The 19,256-nt window shown below is 48.2% G+C and overlaps 6 protein-coding genes; 5 read left to right on the top strand and 1 right to left on the bottom strand.

Moving 5' to 3' along the window:
* Positions 1 to 25: 25 nt before the first annotated feature.
* On the top strand, positions 26 to 1,590 carry FFUJ_06923 (probable MNN4-regulates the mannosylphosphorylation; the record flags this gene model as incomplete). XM_023577119.1 has 3 exons in its annotated part: positions 26 to 349; positions 400 to 666; positions 718 to 1,590. 3 exons carry the CDS (start codon positions 26 to 28, stop codon positions 1,588 to 1,590), a joined length of 1,464 nt encoding a protein of 487 aa, XP_023430237.1.
* A 485-nt stretch (positions 1,591 to 2,075) lies between these two features.
* On the bottom strand, positions 2,076 to 4,767 carry FFUJ_06924 (related to microtubule associated protein; the record flags this gene model as incomplete). XM_023577120.1 has 2 exons in its annotated part: positions 2,076 to 2,102; positions 2,158 to 4,767. The coding sequence occupies 2 exons, from the start codon at positions 4,765 to 4,767 to the stop codon at positions 2,076 to 2,078; spliced, it is 2,637 nt and encodes an 878-aa protein (XP_023430238.1).
* A 1,900-nt stretch (positions 4,768 to 6,667) lies between these two features.
* FFUJ_06925 (related to tuftelin-interacting protein 11) lies at positions 6,668 to 9,034 on the top strand (the record flags this gene model as incomplete). Its single annotated transcript, XM_023577121.1, has 1 exon — positions 6,668 to 9,034. One exon carries the CDS (start codon positions 6,668 to 6,670, stop codon positions 9,032 to 9,034), a length of 2,367 nt encoding a protein of 788 aa, XP_023430239.1.
* An 801-nt stretch (positions 9,035 to 9,835) lies between these two features.
* On the top strand, positions 9,836 to 11,118 carry FFUJ_06926 (related to subtilisin-like serine protease; the record flags this gene model as incomplete). XM_023577122.1 has 3 exons in its annotated part: positions 9,836 to 10,123; positions 10,171 to 10,521; positions 10,567 to 11,118. 3 exons carry the CDS (start codon positions 9,836 to 9,838, stop codon positions 11,116 to 11,118), a joined length of 1,191 nt encoding a protein of 396 aa, XP_023430240.1.
* A 3,040-nt stretch (positions 11,119 to 14,158) lies between these two features.
* Positions 14,159 to 17,292, top strand: FFUJ_06927 (related to SAP190-Sit4p-associated protein; the record flags this gene model as incomplete). XM_023577123.1 has 3 exons in its annotated part: positions 14,159 to 14,824; positions 14,878 to 16,317; positions 16,363 to 17,292. The coding sequence occupies 3 exons, from the start codon at positions 14,159 to 14,161 to the stop codon at positions 17,290 to 17,292; spliced, it is 3,036 nt and encodes a 1,011-aa protein (XP_023430241.1).
* A 490-nt stretch (positions 17,293 to 17,782) lies between these two features.
* FFUJ_06928 (related to SAP190-Sit4p-associated protein) lies at positions 17,783 to 18,376 on the top strand (the record flags this gene model as incomplete). Its single annotated transcript, XM_023577124.1, has 1 exon — positions 17,783 to 18,376. The coding sequence occupies one exon, from the start codon at positions 17,783 to 17,785 to the stop codon at positions 18,374 to 18,376; it is 594 nt and encodes a 197-aa protein (XP_023430242.1).
* Positions 18,377 to 19,256: the final 880 nt, after the last annotated feature.

A 19,256-nucleotide genomic window follows, 5' to 3' on the forward strand; every position in this document is an offset into this window, starting at 1 on the left:
TGAACTCTACTCCATCACTTTGACAATGTTCCGTACCTCATCCCGATCCCTTTGGGGCGTTGCCTCAAGAGCTTCTTCCATTCGAGCTTCGCAATTCCTCCCCCGCGCATCAATTGCGCCTCTTTTGCGTCAGCAACGCGCCGTATACTCTAGCAAATCCGACGACGAGAATCCTCCTCCTCCTAAGCAGCCCATTGACATTGAAGCTGAGCGCAAGCGAGGGCAAGAGCTCCTCCAGTCCAACCCAAGTGTTGTTTCGTCTAAGAGCTCGGTCGCCAATGCTGCGTCTACAGCCCAGGGCTCTAAGAGCGCTGATCAGGACATGACCAGCGAGCTCAAGCATGATATTGTAAGCTTCGACCTTGCCGACACTCTATCGACAATTCTAACTGTTCAAAGGACGTTGTCAAAGATACCTTCACCTTTACAGATGTTCCGCGCGAGTCGAGCGTCCTCGGTTTGGCTGGTACCCTGCCCTACCTAGGAACATCGCTTTCGACCGTCTTCCTCGCTTGGGACTTGAACAAGCCCATTCCTACGGGCAACTCCTTTTACGATGCTATCATGATCGATCACGAAACAGCCAAGTACCTACTGAGCGTAATTGAGCCTCTCCAGCTTGGATACGGTGCTGTCATCATCTCGTTCCTTGGTGCTATTCACTGGGTAAGTCTGTAGCTTCACAGCGGCTACGCATGAGCTAATCGCTGGAACCAGGGTCTCGAGTACGCTGAGAAGCAACCCCTTCGTGAACGAACCCGTTTCCGCTACGGCATGGGCCTTGCAGCTTCCATTGTCGCATGGCCAACTCTTATGCTCCCCGTGGAGTACGCACTCACATCTCAATTCATGGCTTTCGTCGCTTTGTACTTTGCCGATTCCCGCGCTGCTACAAAAGGTTGGGCACCTCGATGGTACGGCTCATACCGCTTCCTTCTCACAGGCATGGTCGGCTTCGCTATCTTTATCTCTCTCATCGGCCGGGCCAAGATCAAGCAAGGCGATGCTATTACTGCCAAGGGTCTGAGCGACAACTTCGCCAGGTCTGGTATTGCTGATCACGATACCAACTGGGAGAAGCTGGAGGCTGAGGAAAAGGCCCGCCGACGAAAGCAAAAGGAGGAGGAAGAAAAGAAGGCTAAGGAAGCTGAGAAGAAGAAGAAGGAAGAGGAGAAGAAGGGCAAGAAGAAGGATGGTAAGGGTGGTGATAAGGCCAAGGCGTCTGAAGAGGGCGACAAGAAGAATGAGGAAAAGAGTGAGGACAATGGCGACAATGCAGAGAAGAAGGAGGATGGCAAGGACTCTGAGTCCAAGGGCGAGGGTGATTCCAAGGATGAGAAGGAGTCTGACTCGAAGGATGAGTCCAAGGACGAGGACAAGAAGTCTGAGTCTGACGAAGACAGCAAGGGCGATAAGCATAAGGATTCGGAGGAATCATCTGACGAGGATTCAAAGGATGATTCCAAGCAAGACTCCGACAAGAAGGACGATAAGCAAGACAAGTCTGAGGATAAGAAGGACAAGAAGGAGAACAAGTCCGATGAGAAGAAGGACGATAAATCTAAGGGTAAGAAGGACAAGAAGGAATAGCCTACTGTCGGAACGACAGGTTCAGCTGAGGCGCTTAGCGATCATAACGGAGTTCCGGGATTTACTGTATTTGTTTCTTACGTGACTAGTTAATGAAAAGATGTCACAAGATACAACGTCGAACTAGGTTTACTTAACAAAGATTCACACCACGCGTGAAATGAAGACTGTGATATGAAGGCAAATCACCAACCCGATGCATTAAAAAAACTAGGTATCTCTGACCCGCCGGGGGTATTGCTTCGCAAAATCCCAAACACAGCCTTGGCCCATGTGTAATTCTATTAGACCCTCGAAGAGAAGCGAAACACTCAAGACAGATGGCGGCACAACTTCCAACGCCGTGAAAATGCAACCTGACCAGGACCGTCTGTGTCAGTCCCAGGAGTACCCATCCAGCTTTTCCGCCATAAACCTCCCAAAAATCATCATCGTTAAAGTACTAGAACAAACAATCATTGCACGCCAAGTTTCTAACAATGCCCTTAAGGTCGAGCGAGCCCTTGCTTGGCCTGTTGATGGTCAGTTTCTGTCGCATCGGATACTAATAGTTTTGGGTTAACGTACCTTCATCTGTTCAATTCGGGCCTTCAGCTGACTCGTCACCTCTGCTGCCCTTCTCCAACTCTCGGCACCATTACCTCCAGTAGGTTGAGGCAGCGATGACATAGGCCGCTGAGAAGGTGCTGGTGCATGGTCGTCGTCGCGATATGATGCAGCACTTCTAAAGCCTCGTGCGGGAGATCCACGTCCGGATGAGCTTGCGCTACCAGCATATCGCATCTCAGGGCTAAGCTTGTTGCGAGGAATCATCTGCTCGCCATTTTCCTTCTCTTCAGACATACTGCTGGTGACGCTCATTCTATGGCGGCTCACCGAGGGAGGTCCATGGTCTCGATAGACATCATCGTGTGTGGGAGAAGCGAGGCCTGGGCTGTTCATACCATTTCCAGAGCTACCCAATCCTTCGGCACGACTCAAAGCCTTCTTAAGTCTTTCTAGTTCGCGTCGCAGGCGGTCGTTGGTCTGTTCCGTAGCCTCTGCATCGCTTCTCGCCCGGACCAACTGTGTCTCCTTGGCCTTGATGCTTAACACGTCTCGGGTGTGGTCTTCGATCAGGCCAGCATTCTGGTTCTTGAGCTCTTGAATCTCTGACATGAACTTGCTACGTTCCTGTCGCATCTCATCAACTTGACGGGTTAGCCGGTCGTTGGCTGCTCTAAGCTCCTCAATCTCGGCGCGCTCCACGGCAGTGAGACCGCTAGATGGAGGCGGCGAGGCTGGTGCAACTGGGGGTGAGGGTGCGGTAGGTTTGGCGAGAGAGCGTCCGGCAAGTCCACGAGAGAGACCAAGGCGAGGTTGGGCGGGTGGCGCAGGTTCGTCATCGGGCATGACAGGTGCAGCGGGCGCCCGGCGAGGAGAGCCAGGTGCCGGAGCTCCAAGGGTCCTCTTCTGGGGACCCTTCAATCCTCCAAGTGTAGGCTTTCCGAGCTTGCCAGCGGCAGGTCGAGAGCTTGGCTGAGGGGTGGGAGGCGTATCATCTGGCATTACTGGAGCTGCAGCGGCAGCGGGAGCGGCCTTCTTGGCCATAGGCTTCTTTCCGCCCATGACTTTCTTGGGAGGCGCCGCTTTAGGTGCAGGTGCCGCCTTGGGCTTGGGCTTCTCCTTTGCCTTGACTTCGGCAGCCTCGAAGAATTCCTTGACCTTGTTCTTGCGGATGTCGTCCAGACCTTCCAGGTTAGGGGTCATAGCACGCTCACCAATGATCTTCATGATAGTACCAAGAATCTCAGCACCACCATCTCGAAGAGCAGGGCTTGACTCAGACAAGAGCTTCTTTCCAGCCTCGCAGATGGTAGCTTGCTCGGGTTTACTGGGCACATCCCGGGTGTTTCGTAGGCAGCGAATCAAGAACTTCATGGTACCCTCCTTGACCTGGGGGTTCTTGTTTCCAAGGTATGTAGTGATGTCCTCAAGACACTCCGTCAAATCGGTGGAGGCAAAAGCAGCGTCGAGAGCGGCGCCAAGGGCATCCGCGACAGAAGCCTTCTTCTCCTTGAGTCGGTCCATGATGGGCTGCATCACAATGCTGCGATATTTGGCAAAGGCCTTTCGCAAGCCCTTTGCGAGAGCCTCGATACAGAGAGCAGCCTGGGTGACGACGGCAACATTGGCGTCCTTCATGCACTTGGCCAATCCGCGACAGACTTCATTGAAATCGGTTTCCTTGATGCGAGGAACATTGAGTGCCTGGTGAAGACCGTCGACTGCTTCTTTTCGGTCCTTCCACTTTGAGGAGGCAAGTAGATCGCTGAAGTTAGGCGGGATCTTCTTGCTGACATCCTGAGGTTCAGCCAAATCGAAAGCATCGACCTCGCCAACATCTTCGCCCTCTGCTTCGCCTTCTTCACCCTCCTCGCCACCTTCGGGGGCAGCGTCGAGAGCTTCTTGTTGCGATCGGAGGAGTCGTTCTTGCTTGGGAGGGCCTTCGGCCTTGATCTTCTCAAACTGAGCCTCCAAATCGGTCTGCTGGGTAGGCTTGAGCTCGCCCCAGAACATGGGCTTCATAGCCTCCCTGAGCCATCTGTAAAGTTCGACTGTCAAGTTCGTTGCTTCAGCACGGACGTTCTTGTCGGCAGCACCGAAGGCTTTTGGGAGCGCTTTGAGCACAGGTTTGGGATCGACGACCTTGCAGCCATAATTGTGGAAGATTTGTGTAAGGGCGTTCAGTGTCGCAGCAACGTTCTTGGGAACCTTGTTGGAAAGACCGGGCAGCATGTCCTCAATGACCGGTCCAGCGACATCGAGCTCAATGTACAAAAGCAAAGCTTCGATGGAGTTTTGCTTGATCGCGGCACGTGTGGAGGATAGACACTTCTCGACCATGGGTGTAATGGTCTGATTTCGTGTCCGTAGACAGCAGTCTCGTCCACCATATTTGAGGAATGCGCATAGGGCGGTGACAGCTTCTTGTTGAGCGGCGACGTTTGAATCGAGAACTGCTTTGTTCCACAGGCCGGGCTCGTTCAAAAATGGTCGGAAACAAGGATCGGACTCGTCGGGAGACTTTTCGAACTGCTTGGTTGCTTCTTCATATGCTCCTTTTCTAACCTTCCAGACCTTGTGAGTGAAGCGGTCCGCCAAGGGTATGGAGCTAAAATCTTCTTCTTCAGCCATGGTAATGTTTGAGGGTGAAATTTCGTATTGGGGAGAGCTCGAGACCGGGTATCTTTCGAGTGGATGATGTTGTTTCTTCTTGTTGTGCTTTATAAAGCGGACTAAGCGGGTAATTAGCTTATGAAATAAACGAGAGCGGCGAGGAGGATCCATCATATATGTAGCTCTAGTTGGGCTCTCATAAGCGCGCGAGACGCTCTACAGGAGCAGGAACTGGCTTGATGATATTCGAGGGAATGTAAGTTGAACGTACCAGAGTTTTAAAGCAGCGGATTGAACTGCGGGTATCAAATAGAGGGAAGAGGCTTTGTCGCGTGAGTGAAAGGGCAATGGATGGGATGTTCAAGAGGAAACAAAGCACAAGTGCGTCGTTCTTTCTATAGAGGAGAGCCCAGCGCAAGGTTAGTGAATCCAAATCTGCAGAGGAACAAGCATGCGCAACAAAGAAGCAACTGCCAAAATAAGGAAGCAGGGCAGGGTAAGGTAAGAACAGGCAAGGGACTCTCTATTTGTTCCCAGATCCTTGTTTGTTTGGTTTGGGTGAGGGACGATCAAATAGTCCTGTTCGTTTTTTTGGAGGGGGAAGACTGAAAGTCAACAAGCGCCCGTCACCTGATTTGCAGGGGTTGAAATTGAAGTGCCTAAAATGACGGCGGGACAGAACAGAATATGGGGTCTGATTTTCAGGGACCTTACTTACAGTTTGCTTGTCTGTATGAGAAATTGATAGTGCAGTGCCGGTGTTTGTCGAATTGGGAAAGACAAGAGTTATATCGAGAGTTAAATGGGTTTAGATGCTGTGCCACAGACCCTCCAAAATGGACGTTCCTGGCTTATGACTCTTGTGGTGTGTTGTCATTCAAGTGGCCCGGTTCTTTTTATTGACGCCCAATCTGCGCCATTGCCCCAGAAACAGACTGCAGCCACACCAACGTCAAAATGCATGAAGATCAACAACACCTACAGCCAAGAGACGGTTCAGAATTAATTACGGGACAAATCACTTTCAACAATTGAGAATTACTTCCATATTATTTCTAGCACCAAATCACCAGCCACAAATCTGTCTTTTTAGAAAGAATATTCCCTTCAGATTGAGAAGAACAGATGTCACGCGCAAGGGACTGCTCTTACATTCCAACTGTAGCTGCAAGCCTTCAGCTCAACTGCAGGGTCAAAGCTCCAACGCCAAGAAATGTTCCTTACATTTGATCAAAATATTCAATCTGCCCTACTGAAGTTCGCCTTGCTTTTCATTGCGTAGTAACGAACCTTCTAGTAAGCTATTGACGTGTCATGCGGCTATAAACTAAAGACTGACGTGCGTTGGTGTGCTATCCACATTCTTCAACAAGCTTGGACAAGGAATCCAAGACATATTTGAAGAGGAGTAAGTCTGGACATGGCAAGCCCTCAAAAGGGCACTAGAAGACCCCGTAACTCGGTAGAGAAATGTGATTGATTGATGGTGTTTGATGTTGTTCTTAAAGTTGAGCGGCTAGTGTCTACAGATGCTTAAGCAGATGCTCACTTCCAGATCTTGTTAAAAAGGCAGAGTTTACATCAAGTCACTTCAGGTTGGCTGATCAATGTATAGTAAGATCTCAAAGAGACTCCTGAATGGTTCTGTCATTTCTTCTCTGCGTATTTCTACCAAGAGCCTTGAACACCAGAACCCAGTGTACCATGCCATTCGTCAAGTCTCTCACGCATCTAGCCTTATTGTTGTGGAAAAGCTCATCACGTGCCGATAAGATAACGCTCTCCAACATCGTCATGCCCAAGCTTCATTTATTTCTACGCCTGTCGCGTCGCAAGTCTTGCTTCCCATGCTTCAAGTGCGCTTTTGCACGTGAAACTCACAAACAGTATACAGAAAGTCACTAGATGCGCTCTCAAGATGAACGGCTCATCGCGCCCGTCCTTTGACCCCTCGCGCCTCACCAAAGCGGCCGCAGCCGAATATTCTTCATCAGCCTCCGAATCTGAAGACGAGCACCTTGCGCCAGGACTTGATGCCGACAACGACTTCGGTGATTTCAACCCCCGTAAGAGACGTCGTGTCGTTGGTAATAACAAAGAGAAGGCTGCGCTGGGCATCTTTGGCTCCGATAGTGAAGACGATGGCCCTGCTAGAAAGTGGAAGAGGACAACCTTGAGAAATAAAGGCATGAACTTTGTGTCAACAGGAGCAGGAAGCGATAAAGAAGACGGCGATGAAGATTCCGACGATAACCGACCGATGTTGGGAAGCGCAATGGAACAGGACGAGGAGGATGAGGATGAGGATGAGGGCAATGCTGGAGTAGGACTAGGCTTCGGAGGTGTTGCACGCGGTTTTGCACAGAACGATAACCAAAACTCAAGTCGAAGCGCAAGTGCTGAAGCAACATCCCGGCCATCATTTAGAACCCGGTTCGATGGCAAGAAGCCTCTCGGCATGGGCTTTGTCCCATCATCAGCAAACGATCCTGTTCTCAAGAACCCGCGCGACGAGGGCTCTCCGACACCACGTAATAAGCCACAACCGAGTGCCTTTGGCGCAAAGGGGAAGACAAACCCCAAGTCCTTCGGTGCCCGAATGATGGCTAAGATGGGCTACCAAGAGGGACAAGGTCTTGGTAAGGAAGGCCAGGGCAGAAATGTCATTATCGAAGCGAACCTCCGACCGCAGGGTATTGGTCTCGGTGCTGTGAAGGAGAAGTCTGAACAAGAACGAAAGGAAGAAAAGCGACAGGCAAAACTACGAGGCGAAGAGGTTATAGATTCGGACGAAGAGGAAAAGAAGAAACGAAAGAAAGCAAAGAAGAAGTCCTTGGGAGCTGCGTTTGACAGTGCTACAAGTACACCAAGACGACAGAAACCGAAGTACCTTACGGCAGAGGAGCTCAAGGCTGCGGCACCCGGTCTTCATATCCCCGATGCATTTGCCCCCATTCTCGATATGACAGGGCCGGGAAGTAAGATGCTCACATCTACGAGTGGCATCATGACACCGACGACAGGAACTGCCACGCCAGAGTCGACAGAAGTGATAGAGGCAAGGAAACTTGTCAAAAGAGCGCAAGCAGACTTGTTAGCCTTTTCTGACGAATGGAAGAGCTTGCAAGAGAGGAAGACATGGATAGACCTCGAGCTCAAGGAAAAGGAACAGGAGATGGACGATTTACGGTCGGATTTCGAGAGGTTACAGGTCTTTTCTGAGCTGGTCAGCGGAGAGCTTGCAACAGCCGACTGGGATCAAGTTATCGGGTGTCTGAAGAAGGCCCTCGAACTCAAAGCCACGACATCAGAGATTGCAGACATTGCTGTTGCAGCTATCCATCCTTTCCTTCGAGAAGGAGACTGGGATCTCTTGCAAGAACCAACACGCTTCGCTTCAGATCTCAAAGAACTAAAATCATTACTCATGCCATCGACAACAAATGGCAAGTCTGTCGGCAAGTGGGATTCTTCGGCAGCAGTCAATACAGACGACATCTACCGCCGTCATCACAAATCCACAACACCGTACGAAAGCATGATGTACAAGAATTGGCTACCCAAAGCACTCGCGGCTGTTCGGTCCTGGGATGTCTTTGAACCAGAGAAAATGCTTAGCGTCATGGAGGCCTGGGATGACCTCCTACCATCATTTGTCCGCGCACAATTCATCGACAACATCGCCCGGAAGTTGGAAACAGCAGTATCAGACTGGAATCCCAAGAACAGACGCCAGCACCGCAGTCTACCACACATATGGCTCTTCCCCTGGCTCCAATACCTCCCCTCATATCATCTCGACCCCAAGGGAACGGGGCTGGTCGCAGACGTCAAGAGAAAGTTCAGACAACTCATCGACGTATGGGATTTCAAGGAGGGTCGTTTACCCGGTCTTACAAAATGGGAACGCATTCTCGGCGATCAATGGCGACCGCTCGTAATGTCCCACGTCCTCCCGTCGATGGGCAAATATCTCCAGCGAAACTTTGCAGTCGAGCCGGCAGATCAGGAACCGAGTCTTCCTGTACTCAGGGGTATTCTGAAATGGACGCCCACGCTCGGCCGAAGGGTTATTGCCGAGGTGCTGATACAGCACTTGTTTCCCAAGTGGCACAAGACGCTGACGGAGTGGCTGTCGCTTGACGAGGTTGACTTGGGCGAGGTGGCGGATTGGTATGCTTGGTGGAGGGGGTTGTTGCCGGAGGATGTTATGGAGGTCAAGGGTGTGAAGGCGGAGTTTGATACAGGGTTGAAGGTCATGGCGAGGGCGGTGGCAGGGGCGTGATGAGTTGGACGGAGATACGCAGATGGCGTGTCTCGGCTGAACGGCGATAATGTAGCGTGGGATTATAGATTTGAATAGGGGTTTATAGAAATGAATCATATGGCCATCTGGGTAGATGGGTCACGTTGTCGGTTGTGTCTCAACCCTGATTTTCCTCAGCTTCGGTTGTTCCGTGAGTGATGTGAGGGTCCTTTGTCAATTGTCTGATACCCTTAAAGCAGTACTTGCTGGTCAGGGATCCTGATCAAGTTTCCAAAGAAGCTCAAGAGTGATTACTATGCCTCAGACCCCTCTGTGAAGTGACCCTAAGAACAGATTCGTAGTGACCGTAATGCCCATCTCTCCCTCGTTCATTTTGTAGCCTGATACAAAAGGCTTGAAATTGCTACTTTGTCATCTCCAACACGATGATCTGCGAGATAGAGAGAACTAAGTACGAGTTGATAAGCGTGGCTGTCTCAATTGCCAATCGTTCTCGAAGGTCTTCATCACAAGACGCTTTCCATGTTAGCAATACAATATTTTGGTGTGACATTCAGAAGATGTAGTTTCAGATTTAGACAGATCTTCATAAAAATATCCGTTATAAGATATTGTTCTTCCTGTCGGTTGATAGAGATTAATGTGCAAGTTGAATCAAAGACATTGAGTTGCAGAATGGTGCACAGGGTCCTGAAGACTCAGAAATTTAGATCGCCAACTCCGAAGACAGAAGAATAATATGATACCAAAATTCTATAAGAAGAAGCTTTTCTCGCTCTTTTGGTAGTCATCATCTTCATCGCACTCCTCTCGTTTAAGATGCATTATCTGAAGCTCCTCCTCGCTCTTCTGCCTGCGATCATCGCTGCTCCAACTGTAGCAGACGATGACGATATTATCGAAGGCGCCTACATCGTCACTTTGAAGCAGAAACTTGACGAGCAAAAAGTCGAGCAGCACATCGATTGGGTTGACGGCATCCATAACGGAAGTGTTTTCCGTCGTGCTGACGATGGTGTCAAACTGGTCTGGAATGAGACGACCTATAAGGGTTACTCTGGAGACTTTGATAAGCAGACTATCAAGGAGATTAAGAAGAGTAAAGATGTAAGTCACACCCTTTTGCTTCTGATTCTTGATACTGATTTTGCCAGGTCGTTGCAGTTGAGCCTGTTCGCAAGATCAATCTTTACGAGACTGTCACTCAGCAGAAATCGACTTGGGGTCTTGGCTCTATCTCGCATCGCACTCCTCATTTCAACGATTACATTTATGATTCATCTGCTGGAGCTGGAACGTATGCGTATGTTGTTGATACTGGTATCAATATCGCGCATGACGAGTTCCAGGGCCGGGCAGCATTGGGCTATAATGCTTATCCTGGTGCTGAGTTTGTCGATGCTAATGGTCACGGGACGCATTGTGCTGGTACTATTGCTGGTAAAGAGTACGGCGTGGCCAAGAGAGCAAACTTGATTGCAGTCAAGGTGTTTCACTTAGGCAGTGTAAGTCTTCCACTCCCAGATCTTTGGTCCTGCTGACAGTTACAGTCTCGGACTGATATTGTGCTTGATGGGTACAACTGGGCTGTGACCAACATCACCAACACTCCAGGCCGCAAAGAACAGGCTGTCATATCCATGTCCCTTGGAGGTGGTCGCTCAGACGCCTTCAACGCCGCCGTGCAAGCTGCCTACAGCGCCGGAATCCATACCGTGGTCGCAGCAGGAAACGATAACGCCGACGCTTACAACTACTCGCCCGCCTCGACCCCCAACGCCACGACTGTGGGAGCAATCGACATCAACAATAACCGCGCCGGATTCTCCAATTACGGCGAGCTTGTTGATTTGTTCGCGCCGGGCGTGAACATCAAGAGTGCTTGGAATACGGCCAACAGTGCTACCAATACCATCAGCGGTACCAGTATGGCATGTCCTCATGTTGCGGGTTTGTCATTGTATCTGAGAGCCAAGGAGGGCTTGACTACACCTGAGAGTGTTGCAAGAAGATTGAAAGAGTTGGCGACGACTGGTGTTGTTCAGAACGCTGGCAGTGGCAGTCCGAATTTGTTAGTTTACAATGGCGCTCCGCCGAGTTAGATCAAGGAGGTGTGGTTTGGTGTTTGAGATGGTGAAAGACATAAACGATTGGGGTATCATAGGACATTCGTTCATTTCTTAGATACATTCGTTTAAGTGTCTATGCTTTAGACATGTTTTTCTGTTAATATTTATACGATTCGTTAATGAATCATTCATCGTCACGAGAGATATAGGGTAAGCGAACAGCGACGGTCACCATCATCAGAAAACTAAAAAGCCATGTGATTCACTGTTTCATGCTTTGCTCGATTAGTGTTCAAGCTGTGTCTTCATTCCAAGCCCATCAATTGGCCGGATTATCAAGCCACGCAGAATCAAATGAGGATGTCGATGTCAATGGTGCAAGCACAGAAAACGTGGCAGGGCAGGGTTGGGATGATGAAAGAGGAAAAGAGGAGGTCCGTGATGAGATAGCCGGTTCCGGGGGGGATCTTATAGCTCGTAGTAATGTCACCCAATGTCCAGTAGAGAAAATGATTGATGAACTTGTGTAACAGTATGAGCATGTTGTATAACCCACTGAATGAGTTGAACTGTGAGATTAGCTGCTGTCATCATGCAGCGTAAATTACGTTCAGATCCTTCTGCTTCTGTTCGCGGCGTTGCCCCCTTTTCCTGTTTTGATTCGAGGCCTGCTTCTCCACATAAGCCAGACGCATACATCGTATGGACATGGTATTGGTAGAGACAATAAATAATAAACACAAGATAATATAGTGTATAGATAAAAGTTTTAATATATCCCGATTATACCTTAACTATTTTAATTATACCCTGCTATTTTACTCTATAATTAACTAAATAATATTTATTTAATTATAATAATATATATATAAATCTATAGAGAATTAAAAGGAGATTCTAGCTATATAGCTTAATACTTAATGTAGTAGCTATTTATATAATAATACTTATTTAGTTAGTTAGGTATTAATTTTATTATATTTTTAACTATATTATCTTTAATTTTAGTTTATAACTTCTTTATAGCTATAATTAGCTAGTTAATTGCTTTAGTAGATTTTAAATAAGTAGTAATTTTAGGATATATTTTATATATCCTTTCCTTAAGGACTTTCTAAAGGTTTTTAATAGGGCTAAGGTTAGGACTATATAGAGGCTAGTTAGTAAGAAAGACTTCTCTTTTTCTTACCTAAAGATAGAGCCAGTCTTAAACTTTTTAATAAGTAAATATATAGGCATTATTATACTAAAAAGTCTTTTCTTTTTTAATAAGATTAGGAAGATAAGACTATAGATAGGATAGAATATACTGGCCTATTACTTCCCTCTTTTTAGATTTAAAATCCCCTAGAAGAGGGATAACTATAGACAGTTTATTATAGTTAATTATACTGTAAAATATCTATAAATATCTTATAGGCTATTTATAGGCTTAGACTTTATTTTTATAAAGTCTCTTACTTTATAGTATTATTAGAAAAAGCTTTTAAAAAAGAAATCTTTAAACTTATAGCTTAATAAAATAACTATTTAATATAATTACTATTTATATAATTAATTATAACTTTATTAAAAAACTATTAATTATATTAAAATAACTTATCTTTATAATAGTATTTATTTATAAAAGATTTCTTTAATTAAGTAGCTTCTTTAATAAAAAATAGGCATTAAAATATAAGTCTATATTATATCTTTTTATTAATAAGCCAGTAATAAATTATTTTTAGTAATACCTTTAGTTATACTTAATTTATAATATCTCTATATAAAATAAAAGGGTTATTTTTAATAAGTATTTTAATATAACTTTTATTTTAATTTAATAGCATTAAGGGCCTGCTAGAATATAGTTTATTTTTATATAACTTTTAGGCTTAACTGCATTAAATAATCCTATATATTATATAATAACTTAACCTTATGCTATCTGTAATATTTTTAACTTAAACTCCTGATTTATATATTATTATAAACCTTATTCTTTTATAAGGAGAATGATATACTTTTTGCCTTTATTAGGGCATTTTAATCTATTTAAATAATGTAATGAAGTTATAGTATTAATATTGATGTTTTATTAAAAGTGGGGTTAGACCGGGAATGTGTCGGAACTTTCGCCGGCCTACTGTAATATAATCGGATAAACAATTGTTGGTTCAGATAGAGAGAGTGTCGTATATCAATTTGGTCACTGGAAAAGACGCTTCTGCATGCCCAAATGTCACCCACCACCAGGTTCGTCAATTCAGCCGCTGCAGCCGCCACAAACAATGGATGGAATCAATTCCCATGTGCTGAGTGTCGCGTGCGTGTGAACTTGGTCTTATCTCGGTATGGATTTTCAGCTTAGCCTCTAGCCTCCAGCCCTGGCCTGGCTTGTGCTGTGATGATTATCGTTGGCGCTCTTTGCCGCTGCCGCTGCCGCTCGCTAAACCACCGGAGGCCCTTCTGTGCCCAGCAGTCGGCCACCTAAGTACTGCTTGCCCGCTTGTGATTGTGCCTGTGCCCGTGCTTCCTCAATCAACCACTCCCAGCTCCTCCATCGTGAGAGCCTGACATCACTGCAACTGACAGGAACTGTCTGTTTGAATTACTCTTCGGAAACTACTTCGGAGGCTTTTACTTTTTTGTTTTCCAGGCCATTATTTGCCTGTGTTTTACCATATTTATTCTTGGCAACGAGTGATGCGACGCGACAGTCGTCATCTTGCTATTGCTTTGCTTCCAGGTTTTCTACTTACCACAACCAAGGCAGATTATTGATTGATTAGGCATTCTGGGAAATGTTACAGTCTGACTCCTGACTACCTTATACTCTTTACCTGTTATTCAGCCGTACCGCTACAAAGTTTGTCTGCTGAGGTGAGGCAAGTGAGTGCGCAACGACTGCTGAAACTCACTCTCCGCCCACGGACCTGACCCGCCTACGTCTGCCTGACTCAACTCGATTCGATTAAACCTGATTACATGATCCATTTCGACTCCTCCACAATCCAATCTTCAACCTTTCCCCTCCGCCAAACGCTGGTCCCGCGACAGCGACAGCGATAGCGAACACCGACCCTTCACCATGTTTTGGAGATTCGGCGGTTACGCCAACATCTCCACCATCGACACAATCCTCGATAAGCCAGACTTTACCCTCGAGGAGCTACTCGAAGAGACAGACTTGATCCAGGAGCTCAAGCAGCACAACTCAAAGCTCATCGAATACCTCCGAAGCGACAAGGTTCTCGATAACCTGCTCGAATATGTAGTCGCTCCAAAGCTCGAGACCGTCGAGTCTCCCGACGAGTCCACCGACCAAGAGGCCAAGGCCAAGAACCGCTTCCTCTCTCTCTCGCGACCGCGCGCATCATCCCGCGCCACCGACCCGGGCGACGATGAGGAGGAGCAGGAGAAGAAGCGCAATCGCTACGCTTTTGTAGCTTGCGAGATTCTTAGCTCCGATACTTGGTCCATCTACGAGGCTTTGGCTGAGAACAGACAATTGATTCGCGATTTTTGGAACTTCTTGTCCCGCCCTGCCCCGCTCGATCCCCTCCAGGCGAGCTACTTCACAAAAGTCAATGAGTCTCTGTTCGAGAAGAAGACCGAGGACATGATGGAATTATTGACGACTCTTCCCGACGCTGTCCCTAATTTGCTCAAGCATGTTGAGTGTCCTATGGTCATGGACCTACTGCTCAAAATCATTGCCCTGGACCGTAATGAGGGTGGCCAGGGTGTGGTCGAGGTGCGAAATCTCCCCACTAATCTAATGCATCTGTGCTAACATCATGGCTTTAGTGGTTGTACTCTAAGGACATCATCCCGAGCCTCCTCTCATGCCTCAGCCCCGAGAACAACTGGGTTGTGCAAACCGCCGCAGGCGACTTCATCAAGGCCATCATCACCATCTCTGCCAACGCCTCACAGAATGAGCAACAATGCATCGGCCCTAACGAGCTCACCCGTCAGCTTGTTTCCAAGCCATGCATCGAGCAGCTTATTGGGTACATGCTTGGCGGTGGCAACCCTTTGACTGTTGGCGTTGGTATCATTATTGAAGTAATTCGAAAGAACAACTCCGATTATGATCCCGATATGGGCACAGAGGCGAGCGCTGCGCCTTCCAGCCGCGATCCCATCTACCTGGGCACCCTTCTTCGCATGTTCGCTGAGAATGTCCCCAAGTTCATGAACCTGATTATGGATGTTCCCTCCAAGAAGGAGAAGATCGACTCGACCTTTGGCGTCAAGCTCGAGCCCCTTGGCTTTGACCGGTTTAAGACATGCGAGCTCATGGCCGAGTTGTTACACTGCAGTAACATGGGTTTGTTGAATGAGCCGGGTTCCGAGGAGCTGACAGCTCAGCGTGATATCGAGCGACAACGTCTTCGTACCGAGGGCAAGTTGGCGCCGCTCAAGGAGGAGGACCACTCCACTGACGACTTGACCATGCGAAGCGCTGCACCTGAAGAGAAGAGACGTCTCGAGGTCACTAACGCTGACGACGATGGTTTTGAGGAGGTTGAGCCTAGCAAGGAGATGAGTGAGGATACCTCTCATGAGTTTGTTAAGGCTGAAGACGACATTCCTGGCGCTTCAACAACATCGCTCAGCAAGGATGAGGATGACTTTGTAGATGAGCCGCTCAGTCCTCCTCAAATGGGTGCCAAGGGTGATGAGACACGTTTCGATGATCCAGATTTGATGGTTGCGCCTTTGTCGCCCACAAAGACCAAGACCGCTGAGCCCGCATCTACAGAGTCTGCTAAGGGTGATTCAACAGAGAAGCCCGAAGCTAAGGAGCCCAGCAGCGAAAAGAATGAAGAGACCAAGCCCAAGACGACGCTAGAGGATGCTGTAAAGGATGATACCTCTGACTCTTCAGCTATCCTAACTCCTGCTCCATCCGAGCCAGAGTCCAAGGCTGAGTCTACGGATGCCTCCATCAAGGTTGAGGAGCAGCCTCGAGGTATCTCTCCCCAGCCGGACGATATGCCTGCACCTCTTTTCTCCGCTCCTCCTCCACCGGAATCTGGAGCTGATCGCCCACCACAAGCGGCTGAAAAGGCAGCTGGTGATGCTCAAGCTGTGACAGCTGAGACCTCTACCACGGAGACAAAGACCAAGGAGGACAAGCCTAAGGAGGAGCAGCCTACCAGCCAGGCTACCGAGGAGCCCGTTGTTGGAGATTTCCTGAAGCTTCAATTCGTTGAACACCGTGTTGTTCCAACCATTCTTGTAAGTCAGTCATATCCTCCACTGATTGCCATCTGACATAGGCAGAACTTCTTCTTTGCATACCCCTGGAACAACTTTCTGCATAACGTTGTGTACGATATCGTTCAGCAAGTTTTCAACGGTCCGATGGACCGCAGCTACAACCCCACATTGGCCGTTTCACTGTTCGAAGCTGCCGACATCACAAGTGCCATCATCAACGGCCAAAAGGCCAGCGACGAGTCCCAGGCCAAGACCAAGACCCGCATGGGATACATGGGTCATCTTACCCTCATTGCTGAGGAGGTTGTCAAGTTCACCGAGCGCCACCCTCCGGAGCTCCTCTCGGAGACTGTTCTTGACCGAGTCATGAGCCAGGAATGGATCAGCTACGTTGAGGGATCACTTGCCGAGACACGCGAGCGAGATAATGCCATCCTTGGAGGTGTCCGACCAGAGGTAGCTATGGGTAACCGGTCAATGGGTGGCAGTGGACTTGGCGGTGTCGGCCTTTCTGGCTTGAGCGGAGGCTCTGGTGCTGGTGGTTCCAGTGCACTTGCGGAAGCTGGCCTTAATGGGGGAATAGAGCTCAGCCAGGACAGCGGAAATGGCATCGGCCCTTTCACTATCAGTGGGGCCACATTAATGTCCGGCTTTGGCAGCAGCAGCGACGAGGAGGATGAGGATGGGGACGAAAACGAGGAGGATGTCAATTCCGAGGTGAGTGGTGTTTCCGCTGAAGCTGAAGACGATGGTTCGGATCACGGCATCCCTGGATCCCCTGGCATAGCAGAAACACTGGAGGATGTGATCATGCGGTCTCCTGAGACCTTTGCATCGCAATTTCCTGACTTGGATTATCCGGAGGATGTTACAAGGGGGTCCCCTATGGACTTGGACGAAATTGTAGCACACCGTCAGCGCTCATCTCAAGATGAAGAGCAACAGCATGCTGAGCAGGTTGAGGATGTCTCAAAACCAGAAGGCAACCCTTAGGAGGACGCACCTTACTGGGGAACACTTGATCGTCCACGTACCAGACGAGAGAGGCGAGACAGGCGTCACCCTGAGATGCTGCAACTTGACGACCTTGAGACCTTCGATGACGTCGAGGTTGAAGAGTTCATGAAGCTGCTGACGACACCGAGGTTTTGAGACATTTATACCAGGCGTTGTGGGATAGAAAGGCGGATGGATGGCTGAGGGGATTATCATGTAAGGTCTGGATTGACCTAGATTGGGATATGTATAGAATAATGATTGGCAACGGAGACAAGAGTTAGGAGTACACGCTTCTACGAAGGAACGAAATGGAAAGGGGGATCAAGCTTCGATGCCAGTGTTTTCAGGACGCCTTTCCCTCCGACTCATCTCATCTCATCTATCACATCTCCTAGTGTCAACTGATCATTTCACTCATGAGCGCCTCGTACTGACGAGACATATCTAGTTCCGAGCTTACACGGACCCCTTGAACTCAGGATCAATGGAGCCTCCATCGATTCCCCCACCACCTCCACCTCCCCCGCCGCTGAACATCCCTCCTTCTCGGGCGAGACTCCAACTGGCGGCTCGATTGGCGATGCATCAGAAGAACAACCAAGCACAATCATCAGGAAATTTAAGTAACGACGATGATGACGACGACGAGAACCCTACAGATCCATTTGCTGATACAGAAGAGGACTTTGACGATGATGATCAGACGCAAGGTGATGAAAGGGGCGCATGGTGGAGAGATGTGGTAAGGGATCGTGGAGGTAAGCCAGATGGGAATGAATCAGACGACGAGCGTGATGACGACGATGATGATGAGTTTGGAGATTTTGCCATGCCAGAAGACGACGCTCAAAACGTTATAAGACCTCAACCTGTGAATCCGGCAAAGGAAGGCTCGGCTTCAACGAGGGGGTTGAGTGGATTGTGGCCGTTTGGACTATCAAAGGCGGAGAAGGAAAAGGAGGGGAGTAGACAGGCTGCTGAGGAGGGGAAGGATGATGAAGTCAAGGCTGTGGAAGTTACGGAAGCCAAGAGAAGAACGAGTATTGAGGATCCTGACGATGATGAGGTTGTGGTTTAGATACCTGAGATGGGGGGATTAATGGTGTACGATATGAATATAGGAATTGCTATGGGTCATGTGTATGTAGAATTGCATCAAGACAGTTGTTTCAATATGTGGTGTGCCTTGATGGATAAGGATGCTCCATCAGATTTGCTGCTTTGTTGCGGAGTTGACTTTCCAGGAATAGGAACATCTTTTTCTCAGTGCTAAGTATCATCACCGTCTCTCGATCCGGCCCCCAGCAAGATTAATAATAGATAAAACGTTGGAGTTAGTAGGATTGCATCCCCTGAATCATAGCTGAGCCCTCAGGCGCTTAGACATGACGGGGTCCGTGGCCTTGAAGCGTGAGCACTAAAACGGCCCCAGCTCATCTCGCTTATAGCCTTATCTCGCTTGTAACCGAGGACACTCCCGTCTCGGAAACACGGGAAGGAAGTCCTTGTTTAAAAGGGAAATCGTCCTCCGTATTCAAACAATGATTTTGTTCTTTGTGATCTCGGGGCATGGGGATGAGGGTTTGTTAGTTTGTTTTATGTTTAGAGCGGGAGAGGAGACGGGATGAAAGGGACAGGGTGTTTAGGGAAAAGCTTAATGCTAAGTTGGTTAATCTCGGTAAGTTCGCCCTGCAGATCTGGACCAAAGTTCTCTTTTTTTCCCCTTTTCGCTAAGGTAAGGAGTAGGGATTTGATAATTATAGGTATAAGGTGTCGGTTAACTTGGGGGTATCAGGTCAGAGTGTAAGACTTGCAGATGTGAGGGGGCCAAAGTTTTTGTGTACAGCGGTTGATAGAGAGTAAAAGGGGAAAACTTGCGATAATAGATTTGGGGGTTGATCCTTCAATACGAATGTGCTATGACGAACTCTAACAAAGTTTGGAGTTGAGAGAGGCCC

The sequence above is a fragment of the Fusarium fujikuroi genome, chromosome FFUJ_chr05, assembly GCF_900079805.1.
Source record: "Fusarium fujikuroi IMI 58289 draft genome, chromosome FFUJ_chr05".
Lineage (NCBI taxonomy): Eukaryota > Fungi > Ascomycota > Sordariomycetes > Hypocreales > Nectriaceae > Fusarium > Fusarium fujikuroi.